Source organism: Rattus norvegicus, chromosome 9 (genome assembly GCF_021556685.1).
Source record: "Rattus norvegicus strain SHRSP/BbbUtx chromosome 9, alternate assembly SHRSP_T2T, whole genome shotgun sequence".
In the NCBI taxonomy this organism is placed as follows: Eukaryota; Metazoa; Chordata; class Mammalia; order Rodentia; family Muridae; genus Rattus; species Rattus norvegicus.
In genome coordinates this window covers 6,900,124-6,914,288 of record NC_141542.1, presented here as the reverse complement: position 1 = coordinate 6,914,288, position 14,165 = coordinate 6,900,124, and the positions used below count along the sequence as shown (strand labels likewise).

General features: G+C 44.5%; 1 protein-coding gene across 1 annotated transcript; it reads right to left on the bottom strand.

Moving 5' to 3' along the window:
* Positions 1–9,085: 9,085 nt before the first annotated feature.
* On the bottom strand, positions 9,086–13,312 carry Brcc3 (BRCA1/BRCA2-containing complex subunit 3). The gene is given in 1 exon segment (NM_001127300.2): positions 9,086–13,312. A coding segment is annotated over 1 exon segment (876 nt). The 5' UTR covers positions 13,056–13,312; the 3' UTR covers positions 9,086–12,179.
* Between the last annotated feature and the right edge of the window lie 853 nt (positions 13,313–14,165).

Below are 14,165 nucleotides of genomic sequence, written 5' to 3'. Positions count from 1 at the left end.
AAATAAATGCATGCATAAATGACATAAAAGAAATATCTAGCCAGGCTCCTTTGCCTGTTCTGAAGCAGGTTTTTGCCATTTGGGCTTTTGTGGCTGTCCTCTGCTTTATGGTTTGCTGCTGAGCTGTATGTAGTCCTTGTGATTTTCTAACACTGACCACACATGCTGGGCATTCTGTTTCCAGCTGTCTCCTTTCTTCCTAGAGTCTTCCCATTCACTGTATTAATAGCTCTCTCCAACAGGCAGAAGCCTTTCTATAGAAAAAGTCATTTTTTCTATTTTCCCTGTTTTTGCAGGCAGTGGCGGGCGGCAATGAAGGAAGCTGTTGCTAGGTCCATGAAAGGAACCTGGTCTCAGTTCTACTCCACTGATATATGGCATGTGGTCTATGCACATACCAATTCCTCACTGTTTATTGTGGCTTTGAGACAGATGAAAGACACACAAAGAACAGATGAATGACAGACAGACAGATACATAGACAATAGATACATACATACATAGATAATCTTAGGTATATAAATACATAGATAACAGATCAAAAGACAAATAGATGATCGATGATCATAGATATATAGACAGGTTAATATAGATAGATGCATATGTACACATACAGAGAGATACATACATACATATGTGCATAGATGCATACGTAGATAATAGACAGACAGATGTTGTCCTGTAAGCCAGCCTGGGCTTACCCCCACCATCCTGTTTTCATAAGTGAACTTCCAGCTTTCAACTGTTTTCTGATTGATTTGTCTTGATTTTGTTTGTTTATTTGGTCAATTGGTTGGTTGACCAACTTTTGAGACAAGGTCTTATGTAATCCAGGCTGACCTCAGACTAACTGTAAAGCTGATACAACCTTCAACTCCTGCTTCTTCCTCTGCTCCCAAGAGCTGGGGTGCCAGGTGCAATCCCCAGGGCCCAAATTATGTGATTACTTTCATTTTTGGTTTTTTTTTCCTCTCTCCTTGTTGGCTCTGGAGTTTCCACAGAAGTTCCTGCTACTCAGAATTGTTCCCAATTCTGCCTATCTTGAGTCTTGAAGCCCAAGGTCTTCCCAAGATGATCGCATCACAAATAACCACACAGGATCCTCCACTACACCCTCTAAAACCGCCTCAGAGCTCCAGACCCTTGAATTTCCTCCAAATTCTCACCATGAATTTGCTTTTCTCCCATCCTCTCTCCTTCCAACCTTTTCATCAATTTCTTCTGTATATGGTCAACAAAACATTCCTGGCACTGTTCCTCCCCATCCACTCAGCCCTTGGGGATTCTCCAGGAACTTCTGGGGGTAGACATCCCATGGCCAGAAGGCTTTGGATAATAGCTCTCCTTCATGAGATGAAGAGGACTGATCACATCTACTAGTGATCACTTCCCTTCCTCCTCCGTGTCCTTCCTCCTTCTGTTCCTCCTCCATTTCCTCCTCGTTCTCCATCATCACCATCTCCTCCTCCTCCTCCATCTCCTCCCCCATCTCCTCCATCTCCTCCTCCATCTCCTCCTCCATCTCCTCCTCCATCTCCTCCTCCTCCTCCATCTCCTCCTCCTCCATCTCCTCCTCCTCCCTCTCCTCCTCCATCTCCTCCTCCTCCATCTCCTCCTCCATCTCCTCCTCCATCTCCTCCTCCATCTCCTCCTCCCCATCTCCTCCTCCATCTCCTCCTCCTCCATCTCCTCCTCCATCTCCTCCTCCATCTCCTCCTCCTCCTCCATCTCCTCCTCCATCTCCTCCTCCATCTCCTCCATCTCCTCCTCCATCTCCTCCTCCATCTCCTCCTCCATCTCCTCCTCCATCTCCTCCTCCATCTCCTCCTCCATCTCCTCCTCCATCTCCTCCTCCTCCATCTCCTCCTCCACCTCCTCCTCCATCTCCTCCTCCATCTCCACCTCCTCCACCTCCTCCTCCATCTCCTCCTCCACTTCCTCCTCCATATTCTCTCCCATTCCCTTCTCTATCTCTCCCACCTCCACCTCCTCATCCTTTCGGGGTACCTTTGCATGGGCTACGGTTCCAGACTAAATAAAAAAGAAGCGAAAACAAGCCGAGCATTTATCTCTGTGTTTTGTCACTGTGTATTCTTTATGACCAGTAGCACACACTCCTGCTGTATCATTCCCTCCATGATGGACCCTGTCTCCTTACACCATGAGCCAATGTCAACACTTCCTTGAGTTGCTTTAGTCATGCATCTTGTAACCACAGTGAGGAAAGTGGTCCATGCCATCACTTGCCATCTGGTAATACCTTCCACAACTGAGCAATAACTCTGGTGTTTCTGAGTCCTATGTGCCACTTCTCCAACAAAATCCAACCTGTAGATTAGGGTGGCATGGGAAATTTGAGGGACAGAGCCCTCCGCCTATGGGATCTGACACTGAATACATGTAGTTAAAACAGAATTGAGTTAAAAGCCACCCAATCTACTACTGGGTTTTCTCTTTGGGATGGAGAGGAAGCCCAATGCTTACTATATATATGGTGGAGCCTCTAAGTTTCCAAACTGCACAAACCAGAAGTTGGTTTGAGTCAAAATGAGGAGAGTTTTGTCACTTGCCTCCTCCCAGTTCCCCAATGCAATCGATTTTAAACATCTGCCTGCCTCTACTAACCACACCCTTGTAACTGTGCCCTGTGGGACAGCTCGCTCGCACATGCGCTCTCTCTCTCTCTCTCTCTCTCTCTCTCTCTCTCTCTCTCTCTCTCTCTCTCTCTCTCTGTAAGTGAAGGGTCCGGGGATTACCTGGAAGAGAAAGGGGGACAAGGGGCGCGAAGAAGGACGCCAAGACAAGAGTCTGATCAAGGCGACAATTTTATTTTTTCCCAAGGCTGAATTTATACCATAACATGGGTAACAGAGGGAGGGGGAAATAAGAAACATTTATGCAGGCCAAGAACACAATATTCCTGTGGTCAGGGAGTCGGCTGATGTTGACAGGATGTCAGAAAGGTCACAGGTTTGTCCTATTATTAGTCAGCAGCAGAATTTTATCATATTATTATTTTTCTTGACCTCCAGATTTGTATTAGTCTTCTGCAGCTGTCTGGGGATTTCCCATGAACCTTATCATACTTAATTCTAACATCAACAATGGAGGGCTTCAAGGGCATATCTCCCAACATCTCCCCCTTCCTTATAGTCAAATGAAAAGGTGACCAAATGTCTGTGCTGTCCTGGAATGAGCCCCTCGGGAACTGCTTCTGTCTTAGGTTGGAGTGATATTTGTCACATGGCCAAGAGAATCTTGTGGCCAGGGTCCGTCATGGGATAAGGCAGCAGCTAATGGCGGCCCTCCTGTCTTAGGCCCTTTATTCGTGAACATATCACTCTCTTACCCGTCGTTGACTGTCCAGCTCAGCACGCAGGGGTGACAATTTGTTGATTTTTCAGCAAAGGCATCAGGACAGCAGGCAGAAAAGAATCTTGGCCTCATTTGGCTAAAGGACAAAATTGTCCTTGCCTGGGCTGGGAGGAGATGTATAGGTGAGCTTGGCCATTATCAAAGTATCCTCCATTGCTAGCCTATGATAATATTCCTGAATAGGTTTTGCTGCTATATTATCTACCTTTTATTTAACAAAGCTGGTTAAACGATTAAATGTCCAAGTACCAAAAGATATAAGCAAAAGAAGGCCTACTAGAGGGCCCAACAGAGAGGGAAGCAGGGTGGACAACCAAGGAGAGGTGGAGAAGCAATTTTGATATCAGCTCTCAGCTTTTTCTCTTCCTCATTTTCTCTCTTCTAAGCCTTTTCTGACCTTTTTAATCTCTCTTTAACCATATTCTAAGACACAGGAAGTGTCCAAGCACTGCCTTTCTCTCACAAACCAGAATTCACTGTGATCACTCAATATTGAGAAATTAAGGTAAAGATCCAATCAGAAAGAAGTACACTTGTTAGTATATATGGCTTACATAAAAGGGGGACCAGACAATTGTTCTTTTTGCTTAACCTCTGACTCTTAAAGATAGTGTGGGTCAAAGTTAAAATATTCAGATATACTTAAAACACTGTTCTATTTTGGGTAGATGTGGAAGTTTAAAAATTGAATGTATTTATATGATTGTAAATGTTTACCATGAAATATCACAGAAGGGATGCCACCAGCAGGAAATTACAACTTTAACTGATATTAAACATGTTAAATAATTTGGAGAAACCTCAGCATTAAATTATAACCATCAGGAAAAAAATAAAGACATTAATAGTTATCCCACGCAAGTTATGTCAGAAATAAGCAAACCCCAACTCAGTACAGTACAGTATCAATAACTGAAAGTTAAATAATATGTTGATACATAGAAGAAAAATAACATGTTGATTGACATTTTTGAAATTCTCAAAATAAATCAAATAGACAATTCAATTTGGGTTCCTAAAACAATCATAATTGCATTATCCAAAAAGCCAAACCCTATGACAGGTATCGCATTGTGGGAGAACACATATCTCAGCGTCCTGAAGTGGGTGGCAGAGCTTCCAGTTCTTCTTGTGGGACAGCAATGGACTCAATGCAGTACAGTTCTTTGAGCAAGCAGCTCCTCTCGGTGGAGTGCAGGCTGTAGATGAAGTCACGTGTGCCCTGCACCGTGTTCAGTGCCTCCCTGGGCTCCTTCTTTGGATCAGTGCCCAGAAGCCGAGGAGGAGGAATGTCCAGGCTCTTTTAACAATTTTATGGTAAACATAATCCCTGTATTGGCACCTGACTGAAACATTCTAAGACCCCAAGTATATCCATGTGTCCAATCCTGGTTTCAACCCGCAGAGGTAAATTTAATATTTAGGGGGGTGCACCATCCCTTGTTTTAGAATTAGAACCTTCACAACGGGAATCTGGGACATGTACATTAGTAGGATGGGAGATAATTATAAGTCAAACAACACAGTGTATTAGGTGATAAAAGTCTTAAGAACAGGGGAATGGAGCCAGGCAAGAAAGCCAGAGGGTGGCCCGGGAGAGCTGGTGGAACAACCAGGTCAGGTGACAAACAGCATTCAGTCACACAGCTAAATGAGGAAGCTTTCTTGGGATGAAAAGGCCAGTGCAAAACTGAGCACAAGCTTTGTGCCTGTTAAACAGAAAGGTGAGCAGAGGGGCAGCTGCGTGCACGCTACAACAGTATAGAAGCACCGAATGCCACCTATCCATCAGGGAACCCAAAGCACTTACATCTACTTGCTCTAATCCTAATAAGAACTTGGGGGGTTGGGGATTTAGCTCAGTGGTAGAGCGCTTGCCTAGGAAGCGCAAGGCCCTGGGTTCGGTCCCCAGCTCCGAAAAAAAGAGCCAAAAAAAAAAAAAGAACTTGGCCAAGTGCATTAGATTTCTACTGTTTTGATAAATACCATGATCAAAAGCACCTTGGGGAGAAAATGGTCTATTTCAGCTTACATCTTGTTGTTGTAAAATTATTCTAAAGGGCTGTCTTTTATCCCCCACTAGGTCTGGCACCACAGTGCCCCAAGATACCTGGTAGATCTCTTGCCAGAAACACACATCCCAACTCCGTGGCAGCCCAGTGTCTCTGGCCACCACACACTCTCTTAAACTTAAATCGCTACATGAAAGAACACACAACAAAATAACCTCTGATCCAATTGATAAGATATAATTGCCCACCTAAACATACACATCCTGTACACATCCGTCCCTTAAGAACATTCATAACAACCTGTAAATACACAGAGTGGGATCTTAACGTCAGCCTCCATGTTCTCTGTGGCTTCTCCTGCCGTCTCCTTAGTCTCCTGTCTCCATCCATCCCAGTCTCCTCCTCTCCCCTCTAATTTTTCTCCCACTCATCCTTCCTTCTCATCCATGACAGGCCTCATTCTATCTCATACCTGCCTTCACCTGTATGACATCCTACATTTCACCCTTTTTGTCTAATTAAAAAAAATTTTCTCTCAAATATAAGCTGAGCACAACTATTATCATTTTATAATTAAAAGCATAAAATATATCTAACACCCAGTCCAAAACTTTATCAGTTAAACAGAAAATTTAGTTATCCATTCCAGCTAAAGAAAGGCTTAAAATCTATGTTATATCCTGGCTAGCTTATATACTATCTGATAACTATCTAATAAAATATGTATTTTCAGAGTTAAACAGCCTGATAGGCTATGAGACTATTGTCAGTCTTCAACCCTGTCAGAAATCTGAGAATGACCAATTATCTATAAACATAGGAAGTTTAACACGACTTCCAGAACTGAGAGGTTGTAGAGACAAATCTCCACTAGCACAGTCCTCTGTAGACAACATGTGAGCTCAAGTCTTCAGCTTCTGGCCCAAAATCAACTGACAGACTCTTGAAATGCAGAAATCTTGAAGGGCTGATAATTCTGGCTTGGCAAAATTATCAATCTGCATAAGGTATCCCTTTTGGACAGTATTAGTCTGCAGGTGAAACAGGCAGTTTTGTCCAGTGGCCGCCTAGCCACAAAGGATTGCCTCACCTAGAGGCAGAGATGCTCAATTTCTTCATTAAATCTGCCAAAGGGGAACTGTTAGGAGCAGGTGTCTTAACAAAAGATAAACAACTTTAAATCTCATATTTTGTGGATTTCTGAAGTTTTTGAAAACCACCTATCCATGTAAGGCAATCTAGACTGTTGTCTGTTAACTATCTTAATATATTATCTTGAAAGCACTCCAACAGTTAAACTTAGAGCCATGAATTTGCTATTTGGCCCTCAACCCACATGTATAATCAGCTCAGAAGTTTGTAATGGCATCAATAGAAGGACTGGCTCTCAACCTTATACTTTTAAACTATTTTAACAAATAAATTCTATACCAAAGCAAAAATATGATTTGTTTAGCTACCAAATGAGATTATGACTGTACAACTCAATCTAGCTAATCCTCCCTATTAAATTACAACCATTTCTAGATTTCTCATAAAACAACCTTAGAATAACCGCTTTCAGCCCCCCAAAAGTCCAGGGAATGGGAGCGATGACTCTTCTATAACTTCAAGTTGTACATGGTCGTTGAGATATCCTTAGGGGTAAGAGATAGGAAGAGTAAAGCAAATGCTGTAGCCAGATGTGTCCTGACTGGACCTGAAGGGTTAAAATTTCTAAAAGTTAGTCATGAACAAAGTCCAGACATGCCTGAGAGAATTTGAGATAGGGCTCACTGGCCCGACTATCAACTCCCAAGGACACTGGCCATCTGGAGCCACCCCCTCCCCTTCCTTCACTCCCTGAGGATGGGTCATCCCCCTGCTGCAGTGAGATGAGTTGCCCTGCCCACATTGCTGAGATGCTAGATTACACGTATGCTTTGTTGATGTAACTCCGTGCCAAAAGTAACTGTGCACCCTTTGTATTAGCCAATTATGTGTATTCACACGAAACCCCTGGTTTTCCCTATATAAGCTCCTGCCTAGAGAGGCTCGGGGCTTGACTCAATCTCCTGTGTGAGATACGTGTCAGCCCGAGATCTCGTAAATAAAACTGCCTCTTGTTGATTACATCAAGACCGGCTTCTCGTGTTTCCTGGGGGTACCTCAACCCGTGACTGGAGCGAGAGTCTCCCCAAGTCTGGGGGTCTTTCAGACCCAGCTGAAAGTCCTTGAGACCAGGAATCCAAGCAGACACACTGCAAAATACAACTCTCAAGACAAAAGTTTAGAATCGAAATCTCTTTTTGTTTGATTCTCTTGAATCTAGTTTTTCAGGCGGTCTCCCTCTCTCAAATCTGATCAATATGACTCAGTGAGGTTTCCAGGGCGTAATCACACTTTTTTTTTTCTTTTCTTTTCTTTTTCTTTTTTTGGAGCTGGGGACCGAACCCAGGGCCTTGCACTTGCTAGACAAGCACTCTACCACTGAGTTAAATCCCCAACCCCATAATCACACTTTTTAAAAACACAAAAACAAACCTTTTTTTCCCAGAATACTGTGCTCCTTAGTCTGTAACCAGAAAAGCTGTATCTTGTACTCTCTCCCAGAGTAATAATATAACCATAAAACTCAAAGTCACACCCATTACGAAGATTAAACAATTTTAAAATAGGAAGTAAGCCAAACAATAGTGTATGAGCCTGGTAGGCTTTTGTACTCTGTCATATCAGGAAATGAACCCAAAATTCCCGTGGAGCCCACGTTAAGAGAATCTGAGTCTCCTGTTGTGGTAAATATCAAAACCACAAACCCTCGCTAGCCGGCATCAACAAACCATATGGCAGGGTAATTCATAAAACAAACTAAACACTTTCTATCAATTCCAATAAGCAACTTATCAAACCAGGACTTTAGCCCAAAATATATCAATCTGTTAAGCTCTTTACCTGGAGCCACAGATTTTTACTTAACCTTACTTTACTTAACTTGTAAATATCACAATACTCTACCTGGAGTCAGTGACTAATTTTCCCTATCTAAGTTCTGAACCGTGGGTGAAAATCCCCATGTGATTCCGGTAATCTCTGTACCCTCTTCTTAAAAACAAATTTAATTCACCTTTTAACAATACCTGTCATTAAGAAGCAGCTTGTCTGACTAGGATTTCAACCCAAAATTCCCGTGGAGCCCATGTTAGAAGGAATATGAGTATCCTGAAAGACTTTCTTTAAAAAACAGCTTTTGTCTCTAACTCTGAGTTGTAACTACTTATCACACAGCAGGGGACCTACAGCCACCAGCCCAGGCTGTTTCTGTTTGTTTAAATCCCTCCCACCCCCCTACCCCCACCCCCCCCCACCCCACCCCACCCCACCCCCCCCCCCCCGCACTTGAAACATCACATGACTCAACATGTCACTGGCCTCCTCTTAGAAATTAAAACTTTCTCTCAACTCTTAGGATTACTAGTGGATTCTCGCCCAGCATGTTGGCTCGCCATTTGTTGTTGCAAAATTATAAAAAAAAAAAAAAAAAAAAAAAAAAAGGCTGTCTTTTATCCCCCACTAGGTCTGGCACCACAGTGCCCCAAGATACCTGGTAGATCTCTTGCCAGAAACACACATCCCAACTCCGTGGCAGCCCAGTGTCTCTGGCCACCACACACTCTCTTAAACTTAAATTGCTACATGAAAGAACACACAACACAATAACCTCTGATCCAATTGATAAGATATAATTGCCCACCTAAACATACACATCCTGTATGAGGCATTTTCTCAATAGAGTCTCTTCTCAAGTGCCTCTAGCCTGTGTCAGGTTGATGTTAACACCTACCCAGCACACCAAGGAAACTATTTGGGGGGAAACATTCTGAGTTCCACTTGGGCTTTGTGTCTCTCAATTTCTTCTTGTCCCATATTACTTGTATACCAGACATATTTAACCCATCCCCACATCCTGTTGGCCCTGTAAAGCATGGACCCAGTCTCTATATGATGTAAGGTCTCTCCTGTGTTCTCTACTGAGCCCAGCTTACTTCTGGATAGAGGCTCTTAAACAGTGGTGTCTCAGCAAAAACAAAGTGGACACAGGTCAAAGGGGAACTACACAGACATAAGCCAGTATGCACAAGGGCTCTAGGGGAGGGATATCAGACAGAGGATGGGTTTTTTTGGTATGGGTCACCTGCTACGATAAAGAAGCACCTGAGAGCCAGGTGTGGTAGCACACATCTTTTTTTGGTGGCTGGGGGAGTAAGGAAAGGGTTTGTTCAGCTTAAACTTCCACATTACTGTTCATCACCAAAGGAAGTCAGGACTGGAACTCAAGCAGGTCAGGAAGCAGGAGCTGATGCAGAGGCTGATGGAGGGATGTTACTTACTGGCTTGCTTCCCCCAGCTTGCTCAGCCTGCTCTTTTATAGAACCCAAGACTACCAGGCCAGGGACAGCACCACCCACAATGGGCTGGGCCCTCCCACCCTTGATCACTAGGTTGAGAAAATGCCTTACAGCTGGGTCTCATGGAGGCATTTCTTCAGGGGAAGCTACTTTCTCTGTCATAACTCCTGCTTGTGTCAAGGTGACACCCCAAACCAGCCAGTACAATAATTAAATTGAAAACTGCTATAAAGTCCTATATAACTTTTACTGAGACTGCTAAATTATCATTTCATAATCGAGTGAAAGATTATTCAATTATTAATTTCTGGGTTGGGGATTTAGCTCAGTGGTAGAGCGCTTGCCTAGCAAGCACAAGGCCCTGGGTTCGGTCCCCAGCTCCAAAAAAAAAAAAATTTTTTTTCTAACATCTGTGTGATGTGACATTGAATGTCCCGTCATTACCAACTGGGTTTTTTATGAACTGATTGAAAACAAGCAGTAAACATTAATTTCTAAGTATTTAAGTGTGCTAGTTTTAACACTCTTGAACCTATGACATTGTCAAGCAGGACACAATGAGAAGGTCAAACCTAAGGATGATAGGTATAGAAGAGAGCAAAGACACACAACTTAAAGGGCCAGTAAACATCTTCAACAAAATTAGAAGAAAACTTACCTAACCTAAAGAAAGAGATGTCCATAAACATACAAGAAGCCCACTTGATTTCCTTAAGGGACCAACTTTAAGAATGACTTTTATCACAAATAAATATTGATTTTTTTTTTATTTTTAATTTTAAAAAGTCTTCTATTTTGCAATGATCAGGTGATTTCTGTCTAAGTAAACAAGCAAACCCCAAATGGAGAGAAAGAAAACAATAAACAGTCAACCAGAAAATCAATGAACAAAGTAGTTAAAATAAGTAATCATCTTCCATGTATAATCTTAAATGCAAATAAACCTGATTTACCAATGAAGAAATGAAAACTTGCTTGCTGGATTAAAAATCAAGATCCAACTATCTTTAGGGTATTTGTTTTAAAGGAGCCACTTTTCACCAGCAAAAGAAAATGAACATCAATCTGCTAAGCACATGAAAACTGGAACTGGCATACGTATTTTTGTCAATTTTAAAAGGTAGTTTTGATGGGTAGAGCCATCTTAGATGACAGGTCACTGTCACTGCTTTTTTACTTTTTTATTTCTTTGACAAAAGACCTGCTAAAAGCAACTTATGTAAGGAAGGGTTTATCTTGGCTCACAATTTGAAGGCATATATTCCATGTTTGACAGACCTGATGATCTGATCATTCCCTTCTTTTTATTCAGTCTGGGGCCCTACCCCATGGAATGGTGTCACCTACGTTAAAGATCAGTCTTCTCTCCCCACTTAAAACTTTTTTGAAAACACCTTCATGTACACGTTGTATTTACATGATTCCAAATCCAGTTAAGTCAGGCTGAGATGTAGTTCAGTGACAAAACCATTAGGCGGTATGTTCCTTTTTCCTACACAGTAATATTCCACCATAAGAACGGTTTCTTTAGCTGTGGACTCACTGTAGAAAATCTGGGCTGTTTCTGATTTGCAGCTTCCACAGATAAAACTACCAAGAAAAATTTTGTAAAAGTTTTTGTACCAAGACAGTGCAGCTTGGTGGCTGGGTCATGCTAAGTGTATGTTTAACTTAAAAAAAATTTCCAAACTTTTCTACCCAGTCGATGAATTTTTACATTCCCGTCACTGGTGAGGAATCTCATTTGCCCCCTCAACAGGATTTGCTATTTTCACCATTTTTAGTGACAATGTTTACGTCTCTTTTCATTTCTACTGGTGCTATTTACTTTCGAGTTTCAGACACATCTTTTTCACCGACGGTTTCCTCTTCATCTTTCTGCAGAATAAACAGCTTTAATTTTAACAAAGTCCAATCTCTCTACTTTGTTTTCTTGTGATATTGTGCTTTGGAGTTGAAAATGTTAAGTCCTTAAGTCCTGAAAACTTTTTTGGAATAACTTTTTTCCCTAAGTCTTCCATATTGGATTTAAATCCGTGATACATTCAGAGACTCTTTTACATATTTATTTATTGTATATATTTTGTTAGCTTGAGAAGGTTTGATTTGTTGAAATAAATGACTGTCTTTTCCTCTTTGAATCACATTTGTACTTTTTCAAACGTAGTTAAGCACATTATTGTTGGGTTTATTTCCGGATTTTCTTCCCTGTTGCATTGATTCTTCTGCAAATATCATCGTATCTTGATCACTGTAGCTTTACAATAATAAATCTTGAAGTTATGTTAATGTAGGCCCTCCGACTTTATCTTTTTCAAAATTGATTTTTGTTTAATAAATTGTACTCGAGGTATTTCCGTTCACTCCACGTCCCCCCGCCCGGATTTTTTTTTGCTGCTCCCTCGATTTATTCGAGCGAACGCAGCTCCGCCATGAGCTCCTCCTTCTCCCGCTGCAGCTCCCGCAGATGCTGCTGGTTTTGCTCCAATCTGTCCTCTAACCACTGCAGCAGAGGCCCACTCACCGCCGACATCTGGCTGCACAGATTCTTGGTGAAGACCGAGCCATTGTGGATCTTGGTCACCGAGTCCAGATGTGTGAGGCTATGGATCCGCCTGTACGCGTCCTGCTCCTCCTGACACAGGATCTTCGGCAGCTCCACCGCGGACTCCAGGCAAACTTTCCCGATGGTGACGTGGGGAACGACGTGGACGGGGATTTCGATTCTCTCATAGTCTGAGCTTTTCTGGGCTTGTACGGATTGGAAGCAAGTGTAGAGGACACGTCCGGTCTTTGTGTTCTTGTCTTCTATGAAACAGGAGAAAATAAGTCCCACGAAGCCTTGGTCCATCATTTGGTACATGGCTTGCGTGCGAACATCCACGTGTGAAGGCCACACCGTTATGTGAGGGTGCGAATGGTACCAGCCGACGACTCTCATGGGACGGCCAGTGAGTTCCGCCAACCTTTCCGCCTCAGTCGAGGCTGCAGACAGCTGCTCTGGGGAAATCTCCACGCGGTCCTTCCTCTTGTCAGAACGGCGCAGGATGATGACCGAGTGGATGTGGACGACTCTGATCGAATCCACCTTCTCCGGAACCGTGCACACGTCACTTCCGGCGTGTGCGAATTTGGACTCACTCCTTACGTCGTCGTTCAGCTCCCCGATGCACAGACCCATCACCTCCTCTTTCTCCGTACTCAGGGCGTGGTTCAGACAAACCAGAAAGGCGTCCGACTCCAGATGGACAGCCTGCACGGCCTGAACCACCGGCACCGCCATCGTCTCCCCGTTCACTTCCGCCCAAGGCTTCCGGCCGCCTGTGCAAGCGGGTGCTCAGACGCCCCGCCCAGGGACGGAGCCTGGGGTTCAGGGGCCGGGCCCGCACTCACATCCGCCAAGGGCTTCTGTCCGCCTGTGCGAGCCAGTGCTCAGACGCCCCGCCCAGGGACGGAGCCTAGGGCTCAGGAGCGGAGCCAGGGCTCAGGGGCCGGGCCCGCACTCACGTCCGCCAAGGGCTTAAGGCAGCCTGTGCGAACGGGTGCTCGGACGTCCCGCCCAGGGACGGAGCCTGGGGAATCAGAGGCGGAACCCGGGGTCAGGGGCGGGGCCCGCACTTAAATCCGCTAAGGGTTTCCGGCCGCCTGTGCAAGCCGGTGCTCGGACGCCCCGCCCAGGGGCGGAAGCTTGGCCGAGGGGCGTGGCCGGCGTTAAGGGGGCTGTTCAGACGCAGCCTTACCAGCCCAGCGCTTGACCCTCGGTCCAGCCCTGGCCTAGGGTCTTGGGTTCCACAGGGGCTGAGCCTGAGGCTTAGGGGCGGTGTCCGCCAGGGCCTTAGGGGCGGATCCTGGGGCGTAGGGGAGGAGCCTAGGACCTAGGAGCGGAGTTTGGGCCTTAGGGGTGGGTCCTGTGGGACTTGGGTGGCGGCTAAGAAGGCCTGCGCGGCAGGGAGAGCCGCCGGGAGGCCTACGCAGCAGGCCAGGTAGTACGCTGGGCAACGTTCCTGCGCCAGGGCGGACGTGGGCTGTGAGTCGCTCTGGGGAGTCAGGGCAGACTAGACTTCCTAGTGCTGACGTCCATTTTGGGTGCCCGCCCGCTCCTGATAGCACACATCTTTAATCCCAGCACTTGGGAGGCAGAGGTAGGTGGATCTCTGTGAGTTCCAGGACAGCCAGAGAATCTTTGTCTTGAAAATTTTTTTAAATTAAAAATTAAGAAAAAGTATCAGATTAACTGTCGTTGTCAACTGGGTATGGAGTCACTGGAAACACATCTCTATTTTTCTTACCTCATACACATAATACATCCCAACCACAGTTTCCACTCCTCTCATTCCACACTGCACCTCCCCTCTCTTTCAGATGCAGGCTTCCTCCATCTCCCTTCAGATTC